Here is a 27580-nt window from a genome sequence, read left to right on the forward strand (position 1 = left end):
TTTAATTGATATTATTTTTATTTGTTTTTACATTTTGTACAATGTGAAAAACATACACAAAACAGACACTGAATCACAGGAAGTCAGTAATGAGGGATCAGAAATAAGAGCGCGACAGAAATGACTGCATGTCAGTACTGAAGAGGTCTGATAATGACTGATAATAGCATAGTAGCATATGGACCTTAAAGAGCTTGGTTGTGACCTTGTGCTGTACAGTCGGGAGTCGTCATATGTAAGGTTAAACACCAGTGAAGCCGGCATGCAGAAATCATATGCAATATTCAAGTTGTGCCTGTGATATTGGTGAATGGCAATTAAACAGATCAACACTTGGTGATCACTCAGGAAGGCAAAGAATAAAAAAAAGAAAAGGATCACTAATAATCCAATATCAAAACATTGAAGTCGGTAACAACCTTTATCAGCATGCACATGTTTCCAATACCCCTCAGTCCCTTTAAAACTTTAAACATTGCATATTCTGCATTGCAGTAACTTATTTTTTCTCTAGAGAAGTTTAACTATTCATCCAATCTACGAGCAGGCGAAAGGGTCACAATGACAGCATGGCACTCGTGTGAGGTGCTGAGACTTTTAAACCTTTATACAGCTCACTCGCTGCCTGAACAAGAGTGTCTATGAAACAGTTTAATGATGATAAATCCACAAAACAAATGTCAGCCAAATCCATGTACGCATGAGCCAAATATAAATTCACAGCTGATTACACAACCAACACAAAGGGAACTGTAGCGAGAGCAGAAACACTTCCACATTACTCTGTGTGCCCGTCCTGTGCGGTGTCTTGTCTAACGTTTCAGTGTTACATCCTCTGAGCTGGCCGTGTAAGTTAAGGCGCCACCTGTTGTGTGTTTACGTCATACAGGTCTGGTTAACTGTCACAGCTACAGGACTAAATGAATCTGGAACTTGTCATTAGTGAGGATGCAAGGCACTAAAGTGTTCCACATGTTTACAGGTTAGAGTGCATGTGCATGTAGAGTGGGTCACCACAAGCATACTCTAGTGACTGAGCATTACGTGAAAGCATTTTACCTCACATTAACATATGTACAATAAAATAGAAAAAAAAAAGGGGGGGGGGGGCAGGGCAGTCATAGAGAGAAGAGCATAAATAAATGACAGGATTACTCCTGCGTGGTGAGTAGGATACCAACAACAACAACAACCCTGCAATTGCACTTTTTATATTCCTTTAACTACATGTTGTTTAACAACCTTTAATAATTACAGTGAAACAACATCAAAATCTGATGGCTGAATACAGGTCCATAAAGAACATTTGTTTTATTAAATATACGTATACAAAAACAGACCACAGAAAGAGAGAACCCCAGATACTTGAGATTTGAGAGGTGACTGCTAAATGTTATGAGCGGAGATATTTACTGGACTCGACTAACAACCGGTTCATGTACTGTGCACCGTCTGCGTCTGTGTACTGTGCACCGTCTGCGTCTGTGTACTGTGCACCGTCTGCGTCTGTGTACTGTGCACCGTCTGTGTACTGTGCACCGTCTGTGTACTGTGCACCGTCTGTGTACTGTGCACCGTCTGTGCACCGTCTGTGTAAACAACTGGGAGAGACTGAAACCTTCCAAAAATACTATTGCAATAAACCAAAATTATTTCTTGTTATTTGATAAGCACATTTTGAACTGCTCATATCAGCACTAAGTGAAGTTGTTCTTTGTGTCAAATTGGGATTCTAATTTCATTCTTGCGTAAAAACAAAAAAAACAACATACAAAAACAAAAAAAACACCCTGCAAACAACCTCAACCAGATTGTGATTTACAGCAGCATCACCTCTTAAATTTCACACTGAGATTGGTGGTCAACACCAGGACAATGCTTTTTTTTTGTGACGTGAAGAATAAATCTGTATAATAAATCTGTATGGATGGACAACTCGTATCACAATGTCACCAGACTCACAGGGACATAAATATGCTAAACGTGGAATCATAACCCAGTGAAGAAATATCTATGTACAAAGTCAATGTTTAAATGTGTTTGGGGATTAAGGCCACAGTTACAAGGGACAGTTCATCTACGCTTTGCCATTATTGCATTTCAGTTAATAGGTAGCCATTGGGATGTATTCATACTGCAACCCTATCCACTACACTCCTGCCCAACTTACCATGTCTTTCTTCTCCCAACTCAACCAGTCACACTTTGCTAATCCATCTGGGACAAACTGTCCCACTGATATCTCACACTTTCTGTACACTCCGCCCCTCGCTCTCTGAGACAACTTAACATGCTATCCCAAGTCCGTCAACCAGGGTTATTGTATAGTCAGGTGTGAGTCTATACGCGTGTCTATATGGTGTAATAGTTCAACTGTCTTCGGCCCCACCTCGGCTTAAAGTCAGGACCGGTGAAGATGTGAACCAGAAGCCCTGCTACCTTCTCCTCTTCACAGGAATGATGACATTGCAACGTCTGCTCTCAAAAAGACATCTTTGACTGCTGTTGGTTACGCCTTTGGGTCATTACATCACCAGACACAACCAACCGACTCGTCACAGCTCAATTCCACAGCTGATGGCAGGCTAAGTGTGAGACTTGTGCTGTGGATGTGTATTGCACGCTCCCTACAAATGCCAGACAGATTTCGTTCTGCCTGAGAACTTGAACCACACAGGTCAACTCCATTACAAAAAAAAAAACAAACATAATAATAAAAGTTGAAATAAAAATAAAAAAGGACAATATCCAGCCAGCCAGCCAACCAGCCTACCGCAAAGAGAGCTAGTGTTCTCGTTCAACGACTGTCTGCCCTGTGTGGGGCTACAACTGGGCTACGTTGGCCTCAGGTTGGACCCTCCGGGGCCGACTGAATTCTGGGGGGCTGGTGTGGTTCCCATGTGGTAGCCTTGGTGCAGGGACACTGAGGCGGTCGTGGGCGGCTGGTACTGCGTTAGTGGTTGTGCAGGGTTAAGCATGCTGGCTTGGGATGTGCCTGTGGGTCCTGCCCACTGAGGAGCATTGTACGGGGCTGAGGAGTATCCAAACCCCTGCGCGACAGGGCCCAGTGAGCCTTTACGAGGCCCCATAGGGATAGAGGGATTGGCTGGGTTGGGGAGGTGAGGGGACGTGGTGGTCGTGGTAGTGGAAGGCGTGGGAAGTGTTGGGCAAAGGTAGCCTGGAGCTGAGAATTTACGGCCCATGTTGGCTGGAGGGATAATCTGTAATAGAATATGCAGGATTATTACATGACAGCAGCAAAAACATAACAGGGACATCTTAAACATCAAATTGAAGGACCTTTCAAAGACTTTCCAGGCCCAATTCCCTCAAATCACAGATCCAGGTTAATTACTGTTACAAGACTGCGAATTTGTATAATGAGAACTAGCATGTCACCGTCCCACTTTCAAGACCGACCACGTGTGAAACAATGGCACAACTGCGGGAGACACACAAGAAGACTGCGGAACGTAGCCTATTTACTACAATAAGTAAAAGTTTTGGGGGAAAGAGGAAAATCAATTACTATTCTTGAACATTATTATTCTATTTATTTATTTCAATGACCCATGTTTATTTATGTCTATTTTCAAGGACCCGTGGGAACCATGACATAAGTATCATATAAAATAAGGCCATAAAATGCTCCATCTTAACATTCAAAGAAAGTACTGAATGCCTACATCATGTCCCAGAGGTGCCGGTGCTCCAGTTTTAGGACCTCTCTTGCACTGGGAGAGGTTGATGGCGTCCCTCGCCCAGTTATCCACCAGTTGGTGCAGGTCATCAGTGAACGTGCCTTTGCCCTTCTGGGTTTGAGAGGAAGGAGGAGTGGGTCCAGTCGCCTGGGTCAGAGAAGCAGAGTGGTTCTGGCAGTTGCCTGATCCATTTGTGGAGCTGGTCCCACTTGATCCTGGTAAACAAGAATAAAGGGTGAGATGTAAACTAGAAGATCAATTCAGGGAATCAATTCAAGTAGCTCACTGTGACTAAATTAATTGCTTGCACTTACCTGTGGAGCAACTACTGAGGCTGGGCATGGAGGGAGAGGATCTAAGCTGTTTCATGGATGACATGTTAACTGCTTGTGATGCCTCTGTTGCTGAGGGTGGACTTTGCTTTGGAGGAGACTCTGAACCATGAAGATTCTGAGCGGAGGCTGGGGACCCTGAGCATACGAGTACAAGACACAATGACATGTAAACATGCCAGGAACATACCCTTTCAACAGCTTCAGTGATAAGATTTGTCTCGAGAGCTAAGACAAGCCAATTTACTGTCCTTACCAGAGTGTATGGGGCTGGGCTGTCCACTACTGCGAACAGATTTGTGGCTTTTGCTTTTGAGCCTTCGTCGACCTCCAGCCATCGCCACAGCGGGGGAGAAGACAGAAGGAGGAGGAGGTTTTCCCATCCGTGTGAACAGGGCTTCAACCTCATCTTTCTGACGAGTCTGCAATGTCTGGATCTCCATCATATGTCTGCAAACAGATAGTCATGTTAAAATATTTCTATTGAGCTGAAGTAAAACTCATAAGTGGAAATGAAGGTAGTGTGAAGGATCATTGTGTACATATGACGCACTTTTCTCTGAGACGGCTAATTTCCTTGTGCAAAGCTTCATCCTCAGTCTCAGAGTCGTCGTCATTGTCACTACTGTAATGGGTGTGCGAGTTATGAGGATCAGACGTTGAGGATGAGGGACCATTCTGAACACTGGAACCATGTGTTGGACTGGAGCCTGCTGCTGGAGCTGGGGTCACTGAGGGAAATCAAACGCGAGAGAGTAGGTTGAGCCAGGGACCTCACAAGATTTAAAAATTAACCCTAAACATCTGTTATCTGTGCACAGGAAGTGAAGAAAATCTTCATGCCCACATCTCATGTCCACATCCAAGGATTATCTTCTGATATGGTAAAAACATAACAGATTCTCAAGCTCAGTAGCTAGATATGTCAACTGACTTTGCAAATGCAGCCGATAGAAACGCAAATGCGTGGCTTTTTATAAAGGAATCTCAGAATATCATGGCCATTTAAAGGGGGAAACATGATAACTGTGATAATCCATTTTTAAAACCCGTATCATGGTTCATTTAGCAGGCTCAGTTACAGTGTTAGCAGATAAATAACTAGTGAGGAAGTGTGAAGCATCAGTTTTGAATGGCACTCAGTATTGTATGGTATAGGAGGACCTTGTGTAACATTAGTGCCGTGCAAAGAGGCCTTTACACTCATTTATCAAAGCTAGCTTACTTTGCTGAACCTTGAACCTGGTACGTACCTGTGACAGAAAAACGTCCCACTTTAGAGCGAGTGGTTGGCCCAGATGTGGCTTTGGTGCTTGTGGATACTTGGAAGCGCCCAATAGTGGTGGGTTGACTGGCAGGACCAGCAGAGAGCGAGGAGGCTCCATTCATACAGTCAGTTTCACAAACTCCTCTGGACAGAGAGGATGACCGGTGGAGGGTATTTTCTGGACTTGAGGGGGAGGAAGAGGAAGAGGAAGAAGAAGAAGAGGAGGAGGATGTAGAGGACGGCGTTAGGGAAGAAGAGGAAACAATGCTCGAGGGATCAGGAACGCTGCTGGATGCACCATCAGTAGCAACAGACACCTGTAAAAAAGAGGATGGAGAACATTTTACTCACTAAGCACAAGGTTTAGCGGTTTTAGACTGAATTAACAGATACATGTTAAGCAGTGACTTAAACGTACCTGGAAACGTCCCAGGGTAAAAGCTGCTGCTGGAGACTGGGCTCCGTTACCTCCCTGAACAGTCTCTGGGCTCAGAGCTCTCCTCAACTGGGCGTCCAAATTACCCAGGGGTTGCTGTGACTGTGGAGTCACACAAACAGAACATAAGGGACAATGTAAGCAGTACATATGTACATCTACACTATAAAACATGTAAAAGTAGTAGAGCAGGTAGTATTACACAAACATAGTAGACCTCACCTGATTTGGTCCAGGAAATGGGGGAAAAAGTTCAGAGGGAGGTGTAGCAGCTTGGTCAAAACCAGTAGGTAAAGTCTAAAAACATAACAAAAGGTAAGTCAAGTCAAAATATTTCATAGCAACAAACTAACAATCTATTAACAAACTAACGATCTATTAATCTTGAATGCTGCAGTTTTCAGTCACCTGTGCCCTGTGCTTTGTTGGAGGCGTCTGTCCTGCCGGGGTAATACCCTGTCCCGGGGTGGTTGTCGGGCCCAGGACACCATGCACTCCGGAGGTGAGGGGAAGGTTGGATGGGGGCACCAGGGCAGCTCCAGGTGGAGGGGAAGAAGTCCCAGTGGGAGGAGAGGAGGTGCCTGTGTTCTGATCCAACGACGCAGAGCTCTGATCTTTAAAGAGGGACCGTAGCTTTTTATCTAGAGCCTGGATATCATCTCTGCCAGCAGTTTTGTTCTGGAGATCAGCGCCCTCTGGCTCCACCGGCTGGGTCTGACTCGGTAACGAGGTGGGAGGAGGGGGCTGAGCAGAAATTGGGACAGGCTGATTCTGGGACGTTGCGTGCTGTGGTGTATGGATGGACGAATTCACAGGCTGGGAGGACGAAGCAGCATTATTAAAAGGCTGCTGCTCTGAACCAGGGACAGAGCCAGTACTACTGGACGTAACACTCGCAATAGAAGAGACAGAACTACTGCTCAGCTGAGGCCCAGGTACTGCGGGGACGGAGGTCTGCACTGATGGAGGAGAAACGTTGGAAGATGTGGGTGGGATGTTGGCAGCTGGTGGAAGCTGTGAAGGAGCTGCTTCATGGGATAACCGAGGAGGTGGACTGGGATCACTCAGAACAGCAGCTGGGGTTTGGGACTGAGTGGATGTTGGTTGAGGGGAAACCCTCCCAGTTGAGGGAGGTGGTGAAGACGTTGCAGTAGATGCGAGAGGCACGCCAGGAAAGGTAGTGCCAGCAGTTGAAGCTACAGCCTCTGGAGGAGCCAGAATATTGTTAGAGTTTGGGCCGAGTACAGCCTCAGTGGACGGGACAGTGCCTGGGTCTTGCTCAGCAGCAGAGTGATCAAAGGTGCTTCCTCTTTCCACACGAGCCTGCTTCATTTTACTGAAAGCCTGCTGGAGAATCCCAGATGGAGCGGACAGAGAAAGGCCCAATGGCATAGAAGGAACTAGAAAAAAATATTTTTTTATATCAGTCATTTTATGAAAATAAATTCAGAAATTGTCAAAAATGTAAATATGATCATTTTTAGCATCAATAACAGCGCATGTGACATAATAATTGTCTAAGACTACATAACCAGCGAAACCATAACTTTACATTTTTCATTACACTTTGTTTGTGCCTTGTTTTAGTAAATATCACCTGCAAAGATTCAACTTCATTTCTTTTGTCAGGTGATACTTACAGCCCCTTGACACTTTTTCTGTACCCATCATTATTTCTTTCTTTTTTTATTAGCTTTAAAAACTGTAAAGCTTATTTGCATTGTCAAACGTATTACTTTGAGAAATCAAAACGGTAGGTACAATTCTACAGGGAACAAAATAAACTTTTCTCTCACCTGCTTCATCTCCAAAGGAGGTATTAGCAGAAGTAACGCCAAAGAACTGTTCTTTAAGACGAGACTCGGGCACTGGGCTGACTATGAACCTGCGTCCTGCCGAATGCACCACCTGGGCTATAGTGCTGGGGGAAATGCCTGAGAGAAAGGTCAAAAGAGAGGTAGGTTGTAAGACAGGAGTTGGACTACATAAAAATCAATACCTAAAGCACTGTATTTTTTGCTAAAGTTTGTTTACCTGGCAGCATGGGAACAGACAGCTCAGGCTGTTTTTGGTGATCACTCATCTGCAAAGAGATAAAAACATATGTAGTTACATCTTCTGGTTCAGCAAGGGAAGGATCACAATTGTCATAAAGGGTATTTGGCTAATAAGGTGATGTGTAGTAAAGACTAACCTGAGGGAAGCCTTCCTTCATGCCCTCTCCTTTCTCATCAGCCATTTCTATGACTTCACGGACCTGGTCGATGAAGGACTCCCGCTCACTTTCCAAGATGAATTCACTCTCAACCTGAAACAAAACACAGTAACTAAAACTACATATATTGGTTCAAAATGTCTGACAGTCATTGGTTGATGCAGCAGATATTAGAAAGGACTGCAACATTAGTTGCATCTGTTTCTTGTTTTCTGCTTAGTTACAGTTGATGGTCAGTCAGTTGCCAATTCAATGGGATTTAGTGAATGGTAGACATTCAGGTATATGCACTGTATGAATCTATAGTGTGTTTAACACGTATGGAGAATATATTTGTTGTAACAAACTAAATAATTAGACAGCTAACATGTCTTGCCTGTTCAGAGACAAAAGTTTTAAAACCACTACTACCATGATCTGTGCGATCTCCTCCGGATTATCACCATCAAGGTCAAATTTGAAGGTCACCATCTTCCTGTTGTGCGTTTCCAGCTGGCACTCTGCTACTCTGTCTCCGACATTAGAGATCTGCAAAACATTTGTTCAGGTTAAAACTGTTTTATGACCAAGATTTTAAGACAGAATGTGAATGAACTCATCAGTTCAAATACGTACACTGAGAACATTTAGCTTGGCCTTTGCAGTCTTCTCATGGCGGGAGCGGCTGCGTACTGATCGCCGCTGGTGACGTTTCAGTGAGCGCCCCTCATGGCGCCCTCCTGAACTTCCATCATTGCCGTCACTAAGACCTGAAGCTGCATCTGACAGGCAACTGAAAGAGAAATAGACTCATCAGAGGGAGATCGGTTACATCGTGAGGTGCTGGTGAAACCTTTAAAAATAACTTTCTTCTCACCTTTCTACAGATGGTGGGACCAGAGCAGAGGAACCTGGCTGTTCCAATGGCGTTGACTGAGGAACACTCATAGGAGCCTGAAACACAGAACATTTTCATAAATCAAGAACTTCCCATCAAAAGCAGATATCAAAATGGAAAGTCCTATCGTTGGTGCACTACTCCTCTGAAATGGTTTAGGCCTTGCACAATAAACCGATAGTCATCTTTATGTGATCCTACTCATTCGTTTCAATCGAATTTCATTTGTCCTTTATGTTGACCAACTATTTCTGGGAAATAAATGATTTAAACCAGACCATCCACCAGGTGGAGCTGTTTAGCCTGATGAAAGTGTGTATCTGTAACAACAAGCAACGCCATTATTCAGCTCTCAGGCAGTGTGTAAATAGTGCCATGTAATGGAGCTTTCATTTCATTTCCTTCAGAATTTGGCCTTTTCTCTCTGCTGTGCTTATATGGATACTAATTACATCTATACATGGTACTGCTGTTCCATGTACCAGCCATGTAGGTGGTTAAAGTACTGTGACTTTTGTAACCGTGATACAATGTATAATATTTATTACAGGCACACAGATCTACTGCAGTTACTGATTTCATGGAGGATTTTAGGCTCAAAATAAAACCCATGAGCTGTTTTTTTAAAAAGAGAATGATATGAAATAGTTTGTATTGATTTTTGGCTAAAATCTAGCAGTCGTCTTTTATGTTTTCACATTTGAGTTGATATTCTGGTCTGTGGTCGGTTTATATCAATTTGAGAAAAAACACTTTTTTGAAGGATTAATGTACACACTTCTAGGAACAGGAACTGTGAACCAAATGCGTCACACATGACCCACATACACCCACACACACAACTTTTGTTGTTTTGTGCTCTGTAGAGTACCTGCAGAACAGAGAGGCAAGAGGCCTGATAGAGGAAGTATAGGTGCTCTGCGTTGAGTGGAGGTGACAGGATAGGAGGACTTGGATCATTGGCCCAAGACTAAGAGTCATGCAGGAATGAGCAGCATGCAGAGGGGGAGAGTGGAAGAAAAGAGGGAACAGCCATGGTAATGAGAATTGTGTGTCCAGAGAAAAGAAAAGAAAGATAAAATAAAATGCAAACTGGAAAATGGACAGCATGAAATCCATACTTCAGTATGGTAAAGCGATATGTCAAGGTATGTATTAAAGCAAGATAAAACACATGTGCACGAGCAGGGGAGGTGTGCGTGTGTCACCTGTAGCTGCTGAGTTCCAGTCTGTGACTGTGGTAGAGTGGAGCTCTGGAGAGAAGCGCTGCTCTCTGGCTGTTGCTGCTGCTGCTGCTGCTGCTGCTGCTGCTGCTGCGGGGGAGACGACTGAGAGGATGGGGGTATCATTACTTGTTGGGTGGGAATCTGTAAGAATGGAAGGGATAAAGAGAGAGTGGCATAAACAAGAATAAAATCAGAGGGGTCAGAGCTTGAGAAGAAATCTGACACACTTTCATCGTAGCATCTTAGCGACTTCCTAAAAACCTGAACATTTTTTAGAGATATACTTTGGCTCTATTCCAAACCCACATGTACTTACCTGTTGAACAACATCGCTGCATAACTAAGAGCCTTTATCTATTTGACAGTGTGGGCTGTCAAGTTATTAAATCAGTGATTAAGGTCTACTGTGTATTTTAGACACATGTACATTGAATGTTAATCCACATTGCATGACCAAAGGTATTAAAAACTACTGTATGTCATTTTTGTTTGGATACCATATTATTACTAAGGTCCAAACTTACCAAATATCTGTACAAATATAGAAAACACATTTATTTTGTTTTCCAGAAAGGCTGTGGGTGTATTTACAAGCGGCAACAGAAAAATGGGACATTTCATCTACCTGAGGGGGAAGCGATGGTTGGTAGTAAACTCCGTACTATAAGAAACAAAATATGAAACAGGGTAAGAGTAGGTAACTTGAGAATGAAAAGAAAACTAAAAGGAAATGAGAAGAGAAGAGACTGGAAAACTTAGAAAACAAAGCAGAGAATATAAACTTCATACGGTTAACTCAAGTGTACTCAGAGTGTGTTCAGTACAACCTGTTAGGTTTGTTGTTAGGTGCAACAGATTTGAAACTTTTAAGCAGGGGTCAGTAAAACAGAACTTTTCAATTGGTGTGAAGTTACTCTCTAAAGACATGCAGTTCAGTGTATACCTGTGGTGGTGCCACTGGAACAGACTGGCTGCCGGGCACAACAGGAACAACTTCAGGTTGGACACCTTGCATCTGGGGTTGAACCTTATGCACCGCAGAGAAAAACAACACGTGGTGAAAAAGAGGAAGAAAGTAAACAGATAGAGGATCAAATTCCAAGACCAAAGACATATACATAGCTCAAGGGGCATACAACATTATACTTCATTCTGAGGCACACATACCACAGGCATATCATCCGATTCACTTCAACAGACAAAATTCTATTTTATTTTCAACTTGACTCACAACTGACAACTGCTGCTGTTGTGTTTGGTCATTTTGTGTCTGTGGGAGTGACACCTGGGGCTGAAGATGCTGACTGGGAGGAGAGTTGTAGGATATTCCAGACTGAGGAGACTGGATCTCAGGAGGGATGGTGGAAGCAGGCAGTCTGTCTCCTATGTGACTGGCTGTAAGAGGTGGACGAGAGGTTTAATTTATGAAAAACACGATATATTATCATCATGCAGTGGGCTGTCAGTGTATTTGATCTTCTTCGATACACACCTCCACCAGTGTGCTGTAGTTGTTGGTCAGTCTCAGGCTCCTCTGACTCCGGCTGGATGGTGGCCACACTCTGACCTTGAACTGGAACTGGGACTTGCCCAGTTGACTGGGGGATATAAGGGACGCCCTGTGCCATGCCAGCCATTTGGGTTGATTGAGGAGTGTTATAGTTAGAGCTCTGCTGAGATGCAGGTTGGGCAGCCATCTGTGGGTTTGGTTGTGGAGAGACATAAGGAGCAGGCTGTGGCACCGGCTGGGACTGAGGCACCTCCATGCTCGACTGTTGTCCTGGCTGCTGTGCTGGAGGTAACTGACCCTGCTGTTCTTCTTCTAGCTTTCTCTTCTCCTGATCTTCTCTGACCTTCAAGATAGCAGCAAATGTATCAATATCTCTCAAAAGAGCACTGATTGACAAAATCTAAACAACACATCAGTGGTAAATACATCCTATGACTAAGATACGAATTCAATGAAAGCACTTAAGCAAATAATACAAATAAACATTTTAGATGCCCTATGGACATACCTGCTGCCGCTGTGCTCTCTTGCGACTGATTAGCGATACCCTGTCCTTTATGGCCTTTGCAATGGTCTTGTGGTCACCGTCGCACACATAACCAGACTCCACCTACAGCACAAAGACATGACTTACAATTCAGCAATGAACATTTCAAAGATTGAATGCAAGCCCTTACAAATGTTTTTCCTTCTTTTATTTGTGATGCTGTCTTTAATAGTGACAGGAATAAGGAGGGGTTGTATTTTTAAAAGACTGATTAACTATTAAAAGTTCAATTCACCATTTCCTGAGCCACATCCTCTGGGACATCTTTGTTGAGGTCAAACGAAAACTCAATGGCTTCATTGTCTTTGTACTTTCCCTTGAGTTTCTTTACATCCTCAATTCTCAGCCACAGTTTAATAGCCTCCATCTCGCCATCGTCTTCTTCTGCCAACTCCACACGCACCCCTGTGTCCTCCTGGAAGAAGGCATGGTTCAGAAGGTCCTTGATCGAGTACCTAAATGGAGGGAGACAAGCCGTGAGCAAAGATATGTTTTTCTGGAGAGTTAGACTACCCTAAACCTGTTATATGTGCTCTTGGGTAAGACACCTCTCATCCTTGTTCTGGCGAATACATCCCTCGATGATCTCCTTCACTTCAGGAATGGCCACCTTGTCGAAGCTGCCCGGCTTCACCCCCTACAGGAAACACAGAACCCTGAATGAGAATGGTTCTTCTTCTCATCTGACCTTTTTCTTAATTCCTTGTTGTCTTTTTCAGCTCAGCGGCGCTACATTAGCATCCAAAACTATTTCTCATGTTCCAGATGACTGGGAACTTTAAACTAACTTTCTCTTTTCAATTGTGTTTTGAAATGAAGCCACAGTATAAAGTGGGAGGGGTTGCTTCTAAGAAACTAATGTTAAATAATGTGTAACGGATGGCATGCTTTCTAGGGAGGGGCAATTACAGAATGTGTAGGAAAAGGAGGTCATATGTCACTAGAGGACAGCGGATGAGCTGGTAAATTGAGCCAATAGCAACAGGAAACTACATGGTGTTACAGGAAAATGGAGGACTGGCTGAACAGCTGAGCTGAACGACCAAACAGCCAACAGGAAGAACAACAGCCAATCTCCCCAAGGAATACTACTGTAAAACCAGAGCATGTGAAACTACCTAAATGAAGGCTTAACACCACAATAGCACTTTGTTTCGCAACAGAGTAAACTGTGTTTGGGGCTCTGCAGTATGAGCAATTTGTGGCTCTACAGAGAGCTAAATAACTCAATACTTAGCAGTGGGGTAAATAGAAAAGGTCTGTCATGTGGCAATAACTTAAATAACAGTATTTGCACTTTACAGTTAATGATAAACTGAGGTTATAGCTATAGATTTTAAGGCCTATTTTGTAGACAACTTAGGAACAGGTTTAACCTCTTTATCTATGAGGCTCCAGTGATCGAGTATGACTCATATCAGTGACTATGCATTTCAAAAGTAAGCCAGTATGAACTGAAGACTAAAAGAAGCGTTTGTTTTTTGACAGTTACTGTCCTTCTGTTATCGTTACAAGACTGAACCATTAGTCATTAAGAAAATAGAAGGAATGTGCTTGTTCAGCTTTTTATCAATCATCTACGTCTCAGGTCTACGTGCTTAACCAACATACACCATAATACAAAAAAACTAACAAAAAGGAAAACAAAGGGGTTTGTCAAATATTTCTCTTGGAGGTTTTCTAAGTTTGTGGGTTCTTTAAAGAGGGCAATAGCAAATGATTTATAAGATACAGGAATACACTGAATTTAAGAGGTGAAATAGTAGAAGATAGAAATGTAATGTAAGCTTGATAAAGAGGTGTCAACGGGAATATAAAATAATTCCAGAATGGGACATTAGCCTTCTTGGCACATAAGAAGAGGTGAAGGCAGGGCAGAGGGGTGACATCGAGGGTTGAAAAGAAGACTTACGCTGGTAACTCTGCGGTAGATCTGTGCAGCATTCTGGCACTCTGAGTAAGGGTACTCTGAGGTGGCCATCTCCAGCATGCACATTCCAAAGGCATACACATCCACTGACTCGTCGTACTTCTCCTCATACATCTCAGGCGCCATGAACTCAGGGGTACCTTAAATCAAAACAACTTTTCAGAACTCTCGAACTCCCTTACTGATTGAGTGGGCTTCTCACAACCCATTGCCCCTCTGCTCCTCTAACCCGTGAAGGGTTGAGGAAGAGGAGGATGAGAGGAGTGACCAGCCTGTTGATATCTCCTGGAGTAGAACCTGTGAGGTGAAAGTTGGAAGAGAGAGAAAAAAAAGAAAAGGAGGGAGGAAAGCAAAAAAGAGACAGAAAACAAAAAAAGGAGGGAGAAGCTGGGCTCAGTTAGACTGTAGAGAAGAAAGCACGTGTTTGTCTGTGTAAGACCTTAACATGTTGGGATATAAGAATGTGACTGAGGTAGCCAATGTGCAGAACACACTTGTTAGCCAAAAAGAATGTGATTTGCAATGTTCAAAATAACAATACCAGGGCCAGAATACAGTTTGATTTGTTCAAAGGGATGTCAATGATCTCTGCAAGAGAAATATGACTAGCTATGGAAATAACTTTTGTCAAGACCTTACCTTAATTACCTACATTGTCTTTTATAGTACACTCACCTTTCGAAGTCTGACTTACCATCTCTCCTTGACCTGCAGGAGGAAACCGTTAGGTTGAAGGCTGAGAGAAGCAGATCCCATAGCTAGTTACTGTGCTCAGCAGTGTGTCTTTGCACATCGGCCTTGTTCTATTAATTGATCATTTTACATTCAATCTCAGGTCTTACACAGAAAAACTGTTTATTTGAATGTTATTGTTTTTGATATTGATGTGTGTTACAGCACACTGTCACACTTACCAGGCCCACAAAAGTTCATACTTACTCAATGACCAGCAGTACCCTATTCATTCCAAACAGCAGAATGGGGCACAGCTGAGGCTAGAGCCTACATTTTAAAAACATACCCAAGAATATGAAAGTAAAGTAAAATAAAATAAGACATAAGGGCAAAAGGCTGACAGAGAGAAAGTGGGGAGAGCTCCCTGGATACAAAGATGGATTAAAAAGATTCTGCTGCCCTGCAATAATTTTAAAAGACAGTAAGAGACAAACACTAGAAAAAAAACCAAAAACCTGTTGAGGCAAACCCATAGAAAGAGACGTTAAACATTATAACTGGCAAACAGACCACATATTTCCAAACCACAGAACAAAGACCAGTCTAAGACAGAAGCAAAGGCCATACCTTTAGCCATGACAACTATTATAATAGAGATGTTAATATTTAACAGTATGAGAAACGTTAGGCGCTACTTACATTCAGTAGGTGCCTGGGAAAAAAAAAACCATCTCTTTTTTTTTTTGAGAAACATAGAACAGAAATATTCTGTACAATGACCAAACTTGATAGTCACTGTGCGAGTTTAAAGAGAGAAAGCCTTGTGGTTATCTGCCTAAGATTACCACAGCACTTGGCCTCCATTTGAGCTGTGGTTTGAGAGACAGCTGAAACGGTGTGGTCTGTTTTTGAACCACATAGTCAGAAAAACAAACCAAAAAAGGAAAATACCCTATTTAAACACCATCATTTTCAACACAAACATAATATGACCTTAGAAAAGGTACTGTCCCACAGCAGGACAGGGACCAGAAGGTAGAAATTACTTTAAAGTCGTACCTATAACACTCTTGGCAAAGGATGCACGCTTGAGTGTGGCCAGTCCCAAGTCTCCAATCTTGACGGATCCTGTTGGGCCTGTGATGAAAATATTGTCGCACTTAAGGTCCCTGTGGATGATGGGGGGAGTACGAGTATGAAGGAAGTGGAGCCCCTTGAGGATTTGTCTACACCAGCTCCGCAGCACTTTAATTTTCATCACCTTGAACCGCTTTAGATACCTACAGGAGAATAAATCAGAATGTTTTACATATCCTCTGAGGAGCACAGAGCTTATATGACTAGCAAATGTTGTATTAAACAAATGGTCAGAATATTTATAATAGTCAGGATTACATTACATTTCATTTAGCTGACGCTTTTGTCCGAACAGGATGATTTTTTAAATGGCTCAGCACTAATGTAAAAAGTATGTACGAGTTATATATTATGAGTTTGTTAGCTCTGGAAAGTTTGAGACTCACGTTTTGAGGGTGCCAGAAGTCATGAGTTCAGTGACCAGTACAATGCACTTCCTGCCTTTGGAGGGTCCCTCCCAAGAGTCGTAAAAACGGACAATGTTGGGATGCTGTAGTCCCTTTAACATCCCTGCTTCCTCCTTAAAGCGCTGCCTCTCCGTCTTTGAAAGCTTACGATCCTGCAGGAGACAAAAAGGAAATATTTAAAGATTTCACACATCACAGAGGGCAGCCCCATTAAATATATACAGATTTGATTAGATTAATTAATTGTAGTTTCTTTCTATACACACAAAATTGCACAAGTACAAATAGAAACAGTTGGGGACATAGGGATATGGCCTTGTTTTCTCTAGTGGACTACTGTGAACCAAATGAAATGTGTCTAGCTGTGTCCTACATACCAAGAAAACCAAAAGAGGAAAAGAGCCACAGAATTACTGGAATTATAGTTTACTCTGTCATGACCTTTTCTAATTCTCAAACAAATAAACAATAGATCAGGCTTGTTACAACAAATTAAATCTGTCCTCCTTACAAACCTTTTTACTATACAACACAAGCTACACTCAACTCAATGGGCACATATCACTCACAGAAGACAATATCAATATACATTATATCAGGATTAGGATTTATTTATTAGGAGAGTATTTCTGGCTTGGTTCAGACTGTTAATTTAGACAAAACTGTGAATCATTATTCAATATCAACAATGATGGCCTACAATAAATACCATTGATATATTGCCCAGCCCTTTAGAAACCAACTGTATCTAGTATGAGGCTAATATTGCGCTCACCACGGCCTGTATTCTGAACAAAGCTATAGATGAGTCAACACATGTCTGGCAGCTGATGGGTTTGTCAATGAATCGCATCAAAAAGCGGATAGTGTTGTTTGCCCAATGAAATTTAACACACCATAAACTGACCTATGTATAAATAAGGATTGACAATAAGGCATTTTGTAGGGTCTGTGCATTAACAAAAGAATCTGGAATGTGTTCAACCGCCCTTCTCAACTTTCATAAGTAATTCCTGGCATGACCTACATTTACAGCCTGGATGACTATAGAGCAGCAAGTTCATGCCAGTTATACAAGCTCAGTGAAACCAAAGACCTCCCTAAAAAACCCCCAGGGACCTGGCCAGAGGCCAGGCTGTCCAGGAAATCAGCCCATTTGTGAGTGGAGAGCGAGGAATTGACTGCGTGTCAGCAAGAGATAGAAAACCGAACTGAAAACGGCTCCAGCCTTTGTGGAGGGTATTTTGGAGGTTTGAGGTAGAATGTTATCAATGTCTGTTGGCAACATAGGGCAGACAAAATGAGAAAGGGTATGTGAACAATTAGGAGAAAGGGAGGAGAGGGAGCAATGTCAGGAAACAGAAGGTACATCCACCTGCTTAACAGACATCTAATTTAACTTTGGCAAAGAACATTAAAAAAATATTGTTCACTCACACTACACAACCCGTCTAACATTTATTCCATTACTTACTCAGCATAAGCCGGGACAAACTAATTACACAGTTCTCTAACCATATAAAAGTATGCATGACCCAGGGCCTGTAAAAACCCTCCAGGAATTTACAATCTTGCAATCATAAGACACACATCACACTCCTGGCACTTGAAAGAGTTCTTTGGTCTGTGCCATGTCCTGCTGTTAATGTCACTAACAGTGCCTGGTAGTCTCTGGTACATCCACACATCCTGATCAGAGAAGCCAGACATCCACGCCTCACTGAACAAAGTACAGAAAACAAACTACCGGTACAAACATTACTACTTTAGCTACCTATCAAAAGGCAGACTTTGTTTTCTTTCATTAACTTATCTTTAAAAAATAAAATATTTCGATAAAAACGTAATGCTTCAAGAGGAGGAATAGCGTGAAAGTCAGTTTGGACAAAGACCATTGATGCATATCATCTCTCCCTCTTTCTCCCAATGTTTACTGTGGTTTGTCTCCATCCAATGTCCAATAAAAAGGAAAAAATAATGTTTTGGGCATGTTTGTTTGACTTACAGGTGTCTCTGCCCATCAGCTGTGGTTGATGCTGCATGCTCCCACCTCAGCTCCACTAAGGCGCTCCCCTTCTTTGATAATAATACATTAGATTTGTATAGCGCTTTTCTAGAAACTCAAAGACACTTGACATCTATATACTTAAATGATTTGTCTTGAGAAACATCAGGCCTTAAAGCCTTACTTCAAAACCTTTTAGGTGCTTTCATAGATTGTGTGTCCATATTTTCCAACAGTCATCATATTTTATATACCATTTAGAGGGAGAGGCTTTAAATGTCTTAAGAATTACGTAACCTAACCTGGGAGGCACTCAGAGGACAACAGCAGCTGCAGTTGAATCACAGGAGCACCTGACGAGTGCGCATGAGTCAGCTCAATAAATAACTGCGTTGCCACCACTGCCTGCATTATCATAACTCACAGCTGTGAAACAAACTGCCCTTGTGGAGTCTCAAAACCTGATAAAGCGTGCATGGGAAAGATACAGTAGTTCATGGGAAAGATATGGGAAAGATACAGTAGTGCAAATATGTGTGTATTTACACACATACTGTATCTTTCCCCAAAGGTTACATGAGAATGACGAAGAATTTAATTTTAAACACTTAAGAGTAATATCTTCCAAATCAGACTCGTCAACACTTTGTTTTTGATCTCTGTCAGCACAATACTTATCTGAAAACATGATCCCATTGCTTTAGTTCAGTATAAATCAACTTTGATTTATTGCCCAGCCCTAGTTTCAACTTTCAGCCAAATTGTACAGTGATGATATTAACATCATCTCAATAAAAGGTTGCGAGTACATTTTAATGACAACAAACAAAAGGAATTACGCATTGCATTCAACTTCTATTTTTTTTTTTGCTGTGTTGCCTGCATTGGCCATGTCAAGGTATAAACACTATCAAAATAAATACTGCTATTCAAATTGTGATACTAATTTCAACCATAATCTCCAAGCCCTAGCACTTTCAGAACAACTCCATAACTTGCAGCGTTTTCAGCCAATGTGAATCACATGTAATGCCAGTTAACTACAGTATCACCAAAGTAGAGCAGAACATGCTGCTTCCAGGCAAAGGCCATCATAAATAACCCAAGAATCCTAAAATAGACTGTGAAAAAAAGCCTGTGATCATGCTAAGGGTTGGCTCTATCAGGTCCCTGTTCTGAAGCCTGCTTTGAGGTTGACACTGAGGGCTAGAGCCTATGGGTAACATTGGTTGAGATCTGGGTAAAGGCTGATGTGCCTAAATGTTAGTTAGTTATCACATTAAGTGCAGTAAGTCACCGTGGACAGACGTGTTTGGCGTTCCGGTGACACTGTGACACAATGCAATGAAGATCAGAGATCACCGTGACCGTCAGTTAAACTGTCAGAGGATGATGCGTGCAGGCCATTTCACAATCTGCCAGCATGAATATTCATCTAATTTGGAAGTGGTAGAAAATTAAACTAGGTATCCACTTCAAATACAGTAACACATTGTGTAGATTCTTTTGATTTCTGTGACTCAGAGGCTTTAATAAATAGATAATTATGTTAAGCAAGGTGCTTCCAACTGTCTATCATAGCTAGTGTATTAATAATGTTTTACAATATATTGCATCCCTGATTATATTTTGTCTGAACATAAAGGTAAAAGGTTAAAGTATCGGTGCTTGACAGTCAAAGCTTAGCCACTGCTCAATTCTTTACTTTGCCGGTTTGATTTAGGAATGTTGACAATGCTGTAAGGATTTTCACTTTACAAAATGTGATGTTTCTTCACAAAGTTGTTGTATTCAACAAATATAAATAAGTCATTCATATTAAAAATCTTATGGTAAACTTAAAGACTACCAAGCATGACGAGTAATTACAGATGAGTCACCATGTTAAGCTTCTATATAGTGAGTCACTCCCAGTGGATGCCATCCGCTAGCTGGACTTGCAGCTCGCATAGTTTCTAAAGGAGGTTTTCTTCCTCATCTTTCAATGTTTGCTTTCAGCCAGTACTGGAGAGGTAGGAGGTGGGGAGACAGCGAGTGGAAGATGACATGGTTGAAAAATGGATGAGTGAGCAAGAAAGGGGAGGCTCCTAAATCTATTCCTTTTTTTCCCTCGTCTTCCTCTCTGTGGTGACCTACTTTTTGTTCAGACATGTCTGCAACGTGAAATCTGAAACAAATGGGTGGGTTCATGGGTGGGTGAAAAGGGTGGATGCCTAAGACAATTGTGGACAGATGGCCTTCCAGACTGAATAAGCAAGGCCATTTTATTCAAACTTTACATACTAATGCTTCTAGCCATGATTGAGGCATAGTTTGAGGGAAGGCAAAGTGGATTGGTTGGTCCATCAGTCCAGCACTCTGGTCTAGTGAAATATTCTTAACTATTGACCAACTTGTCATGACATCTGGTACCAAATTTCCACTTGTGCTCTGTGCTTAGGTTTTATTTTGAGATTAAAGACTAATTTCAGTTTCATAAAACCAGAGACTTGAGTGTAAAAGTGAAATGAAATGAAAAGAGCCTGTGAGTCTCTTGACTTTCCTTGTTAGCTTGTTTTCCCCATGTCCATTTCTCTTCTCTTTCACTGATTTGCTTGAGGTAAAGAGCTAATCAGAGGGATGTTTTCACCGACCGCTCGGCTGCCGATTCAACATGGTGAATTGCCCTAAAAGCCGGCGACAAGGGAAGGCTAGTGCAGATGAAGCGGGATACACCGCAAAAACTAGGGACAGACACTCACCGGCAGCCCGACATAGGACTAAAGGATATTATGAGGGAAAACCTGTCAGACTTGTTTCATTAGCATACAAGCAGAGGTCCTGCTGTTGCTTCCAGCTGACGCTAAATTCCCAGTGAATAAACCAGTGGTAAGGCTGATTATTGTCTGCATCACTGATTCTGGCATCAAAAGGAAACTAATCAATAAGCAAATTAACTGGATGAGCTCTTATTTCTTAAATGGTGCAATCTTAAAACGTGAAAATTGCATTGTTCATACAACCAAAGTAGAAGAGTAGAACATGGTCAATATACTTCCATTACTGTCTAAAGCTTTTAAGAGGAAATGGCTGTAATTATATGCATGTTCGAAAAGACACTTAACAAATTACACCGCATACAGGAAATGATGTATTTTAACATTAAATTCACTTAATATGTCCTTGAGATGAATTGGGAATGTAAAGCTAGAACTTGAGTGATCATAGGACAGCTTTAACAGCCATGTGAGGGGATTTCAGCTTCTCGTGTGTAGCTGAACAGTTTCTAGCACTAAAAGTCTTGAGTTGACAGAGGAACCATTGAGGAGTATCAGGTTACATGTTCACACTTCAGAACTGACCACTATGTGCATGAAATATATCTATAAATCACCTCTTTGCAATGGATCCGTCTCCCAATAAAAGTGGTAACAGACAAAGGCCTGGCTAGATCCTACAGCAAGTTTAGGTGAGTCTCAAAAGAGGCAGTTGAACCTCGTCAATATGGGTTAATAGTTTCCTACATACCACACAAACAAGACAGGGGTTCATTTCCGTTTCATAAGAAGTCACAGGAAACCACAAGAATATTCTTTCTTTGCCATAGCATACCGATCAGACCCCCAGTGTTTAATCAATCAACCAATCGATTACTCAAGTAACAGAAAATAATTCATCTCTTTAGTAACTTGGCTCTGGTGACTTGTGAGCATTTATTATTATTATTATTATTATTAGGTGTGAACCAAATACTAAAAAATCAATAGCATTAAGGTGCAGTGTTGATCTCACATATCACAATAGAGCATCTTGCCATAGATGAAGTCAAATGTATACTAACAAAGTAACTAAAATCAAACCAGGTGGCAAGGTATAAGATACATGTTGCTCAATAGAAAAGAAAAATGATATTGTCGAATAACGTTACACCAAAATATGTTTAATTACAACAACTTATAGTATAATATTAACTAAAAAGTTATAGTATATTATTAACTAATGGAGGTAAGAAGGCATAGTTATATTCACTGAGTTTAGCTAAAAAAACTGAAATATTGGAAAATGTGAGGAAGTAAAAAGGGCGAGGGGACTGATAGTTTAGAAGCAGGCCTTGGCAGGCCGGCCTGCTGCACTTCACATAGGAGATTCCTCTGTGAGGAATGTGACCCACTTAACATTCACACAAGTATTCAGAGCAGGGGTGCACTGAGCATGCGTGTGATTTGGTCTGTGTGAGGGGGGGAGGGGCACATGTCTGTAATCTTCACATTGTTCTGAAACCAGTGTGCATGTGTAGCTATGGTTGAATGTGCTGCCGTGTGAGGCCTATGCCTCTCATGACAGGGTGAAAGCGTGACAGTAAAAGCAAACATTCATGTGGTGAATGAGGTCAAATTTAGCTATGGGCCATATTGCTGATCTAACTGGACAGACAGCAGAGCTACAGTACTATTTTCACAAGCACTTTTAACTATTGTTCAGAGGTTGATTAAGAGCAAAATAATGGATTATTTCATACCAGAACACTGTATTTAGATATAATAATAATTATTATTCATATATCAATAATAAGTTCAATAATAAACTCAAGCACATTATTAGGGTTACAGAAATATCCCAAAGAAAATGCAAAAATTGATCTCACCTTTTGGTAAGGTAAAATAATATGCTCAGATATCACTTTTAATGTATTGATATGGTAATTCTTCATGTCTAGAAGACAGTTCTAAAAAATGTTTTGATTTGATTTGTGAAAACTGTATATGGAAAATGATTATTATGACATCATAAACTCTGAACACTACTAGTGCAATGAAACAAAGTCTAACCCTGAATCTAGTCCAAGGTAATTTCCTGGGACTAAAGTGTTGGGTATAGTCATAGTGCTAAAAACATAAATTTTACAAGCCTTGATAAGTTCTGGTAACTTGAGAATGTCTTATGGTGAAGTAACACTTTTAACTTAAGAAATCAATCTTAAGTGCGGTCATGCCAACCAGTATGTACAGAGTTACACCAAAAAATAAAAATTACAAGTTTTCTGTTATGCTTTCCTGTCAAATGCAATGCAAAACAATCAAATAGGAAATGCTAGCAATCTCTCTCAGAGCGGAAATGACAGAAGCTGTAGCTCAGGTAACAGTGTGAAAGGAAATTGCTTTGGCTCTACTCCAGCGATGCTTAAGCCTGATAAAAGTAACAGCCTAAATAAAAGGAGATGATAACACTTGCAGTAGGAATAAGATACTAAGTGTGATTCAATTAAAGAATATTCGCAACTGATAGCGATAGCAACAAGGAAATGTAAGCAATAATGATTGATAATAATAATAATAATAATAATAATATTAATATGTATAAATAAAATAAAATAATGGTTATCCAAAATTCATACCTGTAGCTCACACCAAGCCACCTCCACCGTGGTCTCAGTGTCCAAGCCCTTGTAGACAGTCTTGAAGGAGCCACGTCCAATTTCAATATCAAACTTGAGGAAACGCCCATCTGGTGATGTTCCCACCGCTTTGGTCTCTGCCTCTTCAATGTCATCCTGCACTTTCTTCTCAGCTTCTCTCTGCTCTGCCTCTGCTCGTGCCTTGGCAGAGTCCTTATCTTCTTCCTCCCCTTCTTCTTCATGATGTATCTTCACTTCAGTGATGCTTTCAGGTTCTATTTGACTTGGCAATTCTGTTCCTAAGCCTGGTGCGGAGCGGGCCGCTACCACCACCTCTCCATCGCAGGTATCTTGTACAATGGCAGGCTCCCGCTCAGAAGGCACTACATCCACCTTGGCTATTTCTTTTCCTTGTTCTCCTCCTCTTCCACTAACAGCACACTCCTCATTTTGAGCTAAACTTGGTTCAGCCCGTGGCAAATGAGCAGAAGCAGCAGCCAAGTGCCGCTGGGGGGCGGCTTCTCGTAGCTGAACCCGTTGAGGTGCAGGGATGGGGATCTTGCTAGGTAAAGGGAGAGCCAATGCTGTAGCATTGGAATCACTGATAACACTGCGACGCAAGAAACGGTGTTCAGGGTTACATCGATCACGCTCCATGGTGTGATGCCGGCGTCTCACCTCTGTTGGCCGGCACTCACTAACCATCGAATCTGAACCAGAACTGGGGCCATTTCCACTCTTCTGAGGGGGAGCTAGGAACTTCACCATTTTGTCGTCTGGCTTTTCCGACATCCCACCACCCACACTAGGAGTAAGGGGGTACACTAACTGAGAAATTAAAATAAGGAAACTTCCATGTCCGCAATATAGGCTTATATAAGCAGTATCGATCTGTGCTTTAAAAAGAAAAAAAAGATAGAAAGTTTTACAACTTCTACCTCCAGCTGTCTTTTTTACTGACGGTCTTTATATATATAGTGCAGAGATTGGGGGTGTAGGATGGGAGGTGTCCTCTTGTAAATGGTAACAGATTGAACACCACAGAAGAACACAGAGTGCTGATGTTGATACACAAGTCTCTTTAAGTCCACACCATCCATCCTGTAAAACACAGGGTGCAGCTTCTATGTAGCATAAGGAATCACTGGTGAGGAACAAACATGCACAGCCCACAACAGGCACCAAAGTTCCTACTGTAGGCAAAGGCAGGAAGGCCAGACACTCGGAATATGCTCCAGCCCAGTTTCACTGCAAGAGAAAAACAAAGAAAAAAAGCTGCCTGAAATGTTTCTAAAAGGTAACCAACATTATGTCAAATGTCAACAAGATCTGTAAGAGACACGCTTAAGTGTTCACAAGTAGAATTTACAGTATACATACAGTTTAATAACACTGCTTTCATAAGAAGCACAACTGACATGCACTACATAGTGCAGTGTACGGCACTGAATCATTGGATCCCTTTTGATTAATGAGGGAGACATTTGTCTTTCCGGTTATCCCCTTTGATATAATTTGCTGTCTTGCCCAAGGACACATGATGTAGGCACATGCTTGCATTCAGTGGCTTCATTACATGTCCTTATAGGCAATTTCACTGTATACAATGCAACTAATTTGTTAAGTAAGCATTAAATGTACATAAAGAAGCATGTATATGTATGTAATATGGCACAAATCCCAAATGCATCCCACAGCCCTTCAGAATGACACACTAACCTCTCAATGCCTTACATTTGTTTAATAGCAGAAGTAACTAATTGAGCGCAGTTGACAGCTGATTATTCCCCCGTCTCCATTATAAACAAGAAAACCACATATACCGCTACCTAGTATGGGTTAATGATTATTGTCAAAATAACTAATATTAAGGCCATTGTTAAAGTCGCCTCTGTACACTCAACGCGAAAGCTGCACCAGTATATTGGCATACCAACATCTGAACTGTATATGCAAAATACTGGTGCAATGTAGCATGACTATTTTTGTAATGTGTCTATTATGGACTTTTAAATATGCAGGCTTGCAAGGACAATCGTATTGCTTATTAGTCAAGTATAACCTGCCATGGTTGCAGCCATTACCAGCGTAGGAAACCACAATGTCGGAACCAAACCTGGTAATGTTAGCAGCAATAACATCCCGATAAATGTTAGAAACGACGGAGCGACTTAATTAAATGAATAAATTAATTAACGTAAGCCTTGTCTTACGTACCCATTTCCTCGCCGCCTTATAAGTGACACCACAGCCATTTGAAATAGCAACATCGAGCATACAAAGCAAGGAGGAGCAACGGCTCTTTGTTAGCTTGCTAACAAGCATCGCTAGCACTGAGCTAGTTAGCTGCCATTAGCTAATCTTTAACCAGCGAAACTTTAACCAACGATGAATGATTTCCACGTCACGTCTTTTAAGAAAAATATTCCGCCCCGTTGATAGCAATTCAGCTCAACATTATAGTTATTTCTCATAGCTAGTATTGCCATTATAACGTATTTCTAACCGTTAGCCATTAAGTATAGCGTTTACTCTATATTGACAACTTTACCGTATCCAGGGCCAGTTATCATCCCTGAGTGATTTACATTACAAGCTAACAGCAACGAATACGTATGACGCCGGTTGGAAATCAACCAGGCATTGGCAAGTAGCGCCACTGCTAGCCAGCCAGCTAACGTTCGCCAGACTGGCCTTGCCGATGGCCTAAAAAGCTAGACCCTCCTCCTGGCTGTCCCCATTCAATTTGATGTTAGGCTATCTGACGCGCTAATAATGCTAGCGCTTCGTGTGTTGTTATTATGATACGCACTTTTATATTCTCACTAGCTGGTTCACGGCGATTATTCGAAGACGAGTGGTTCACCATCTATTTGTTGTTGATTTCGGTTTAATAACGTTGTGATGGCTGCTGTTCGTTGGTGAGTCTGGCTATGCTAACAGTTAGCAATATAGCCCTTCACGACCTAGCTAACAGAGCAGTGCCGGGTGGCAGATAGCGACCTACCTCAATATCGTATCCACAACACAACTGACGGTCATCGGCGTTGAAATTCTCCTCACAGTGTTAATCCGTCTTCGCATATGTAAAGGGCAATATATGTATACTATCTTTAAGTGTCAAGCAGATAAATTACCCAGTTAGTGAATACCAAAGATATTTGTGTGCTCTCTTACAAACAAGCGTCGCAGTTGCTACATATTGACGAAGAAACGGGTTTTTCCGAAAGCGCCTGCGCCAGTGAAGAATGACCTCATAACCATATCACACACATAAATACAGAAATCACTTTTAAGCACCTTCATGGAATCAATGATATATCTGATTTCCTTGTGACAGTGGATTATTATATTACAATCAAAAGCCATGTGAATTCAAAACCACATAGGTCGCATCAGATATCACTTATTGTAAATGCTATGATACTCACATACAAAATTATTAAATATCGATTAATAAACATCCTTAAGGGATACGTTCATGTAAAATATTAATGTGGATTAAATGTGTTTATTACCATAACATTATGTACACCCCTCCAAAAAAAGAAATATAAAAAATAATCCTGCATAATATATTGGTCAGATTTTAGGTGTCATTTTCATTTAATTAACATTGTTAACACAAGTTAGAGCTGTCAAGTTTGTTACAATGTATTTTGAATTTGAAGACCCTTTGTTTTTGTTTTTTATTCAAAAATGTCTTTTTTGGGAATGAAAAATACCCCTATCTGCTTCCTGCATTAGCACATTATGTATACAATAACATGTTATCATATTATTTAAAGAACACTAATCTATTTTCTAACATTCAAACTGCCTTTATGTTTTATTTCATTGTATGTATTAATTATTTTTGAATGCACCTTCAATTTATACTGTTTAATACTTTTGTTATAAAAATTGGAAAATGGAAACTTATTTTAATGAATAAAGTGTTA

At 41.4% G+C, this 27580-nt stretch overlaps 1 protein-coding gene across 2 annotated transcripts; it reads right to left on the reverse strand.

The window, feature by feature from the left end:
* LOC115010197 (serine/threonine-protein kinase WNK1-like) lies at positions 1 to 26857 on the reverse strand. Of its 2 annotated transcripts, XM_029434683.1 has the most exons (29): positions 26647 to 26857; positions 23640 to 24887; positions 16240 to 16412; positions 15776 to 15996; positions 14024 to 14181; positions 12660 to 12748; positions 12347 to 12566; positions 12073 to 12174; positions 11547 to 11907; positions 11286 to 11449; positions 10998 to 11081; positions 10680 to 10715; positions 10037 to 10195; positions 9700 to 9798; positions 8808 to 8884; positions 8567 to 8723; positions 8363 to 8479; positions 7931 to 8044; positions 7771 to 7819; positions 7533 to 7670; positions 6145 to 7136; positions 5959 to 6033; positions 5719 to 5838; positions 5287 to 5617; positions 4587 to 4764; positions 4290 to 4483; positions 4016 to 4171; positions 3687 to 3916; positions 1 to 3221 (listed from the first exon to the last, which is right to left on the reverse strand). In XM_029434683.1, exons 2-29 carry the CDS (start codon positions 24429 to 24431, stop codon positions 2835 to 2837), a joined length of 5973 nt encoding a protein of 1990 aa, XP_029290543.1. In that variant the 5' UTR covers positions 24432 to 24887; positions 26647 to 26857; the 3' UTR covers positions 1 to 2834. The 2 variants fall into 2 exon arrangements, with proteins under 2 accessions (XP_029290543.1, XP_029290544.1); XM_029434684.1 differs by lacking the exon at positions 9700 to 9798.
* Positions 26858 to 27580: the final 723 nt, after the last annotated feature.

The sequence above is a fragment of the Cottoperca gobio genome, chromosome 6 (assembly GCF_900634415.1).
Source record: "Cottoperca gobio chromosome 6, fCotGob3.1, whole genome shotgun sequence".
Classification (NCBI taxonomy): Eukaryota; Metazoa; Chordata; class Actinopteri; order Perciformes; family Bovichtidae; genus Cottoperca; species Cottoperca gobio.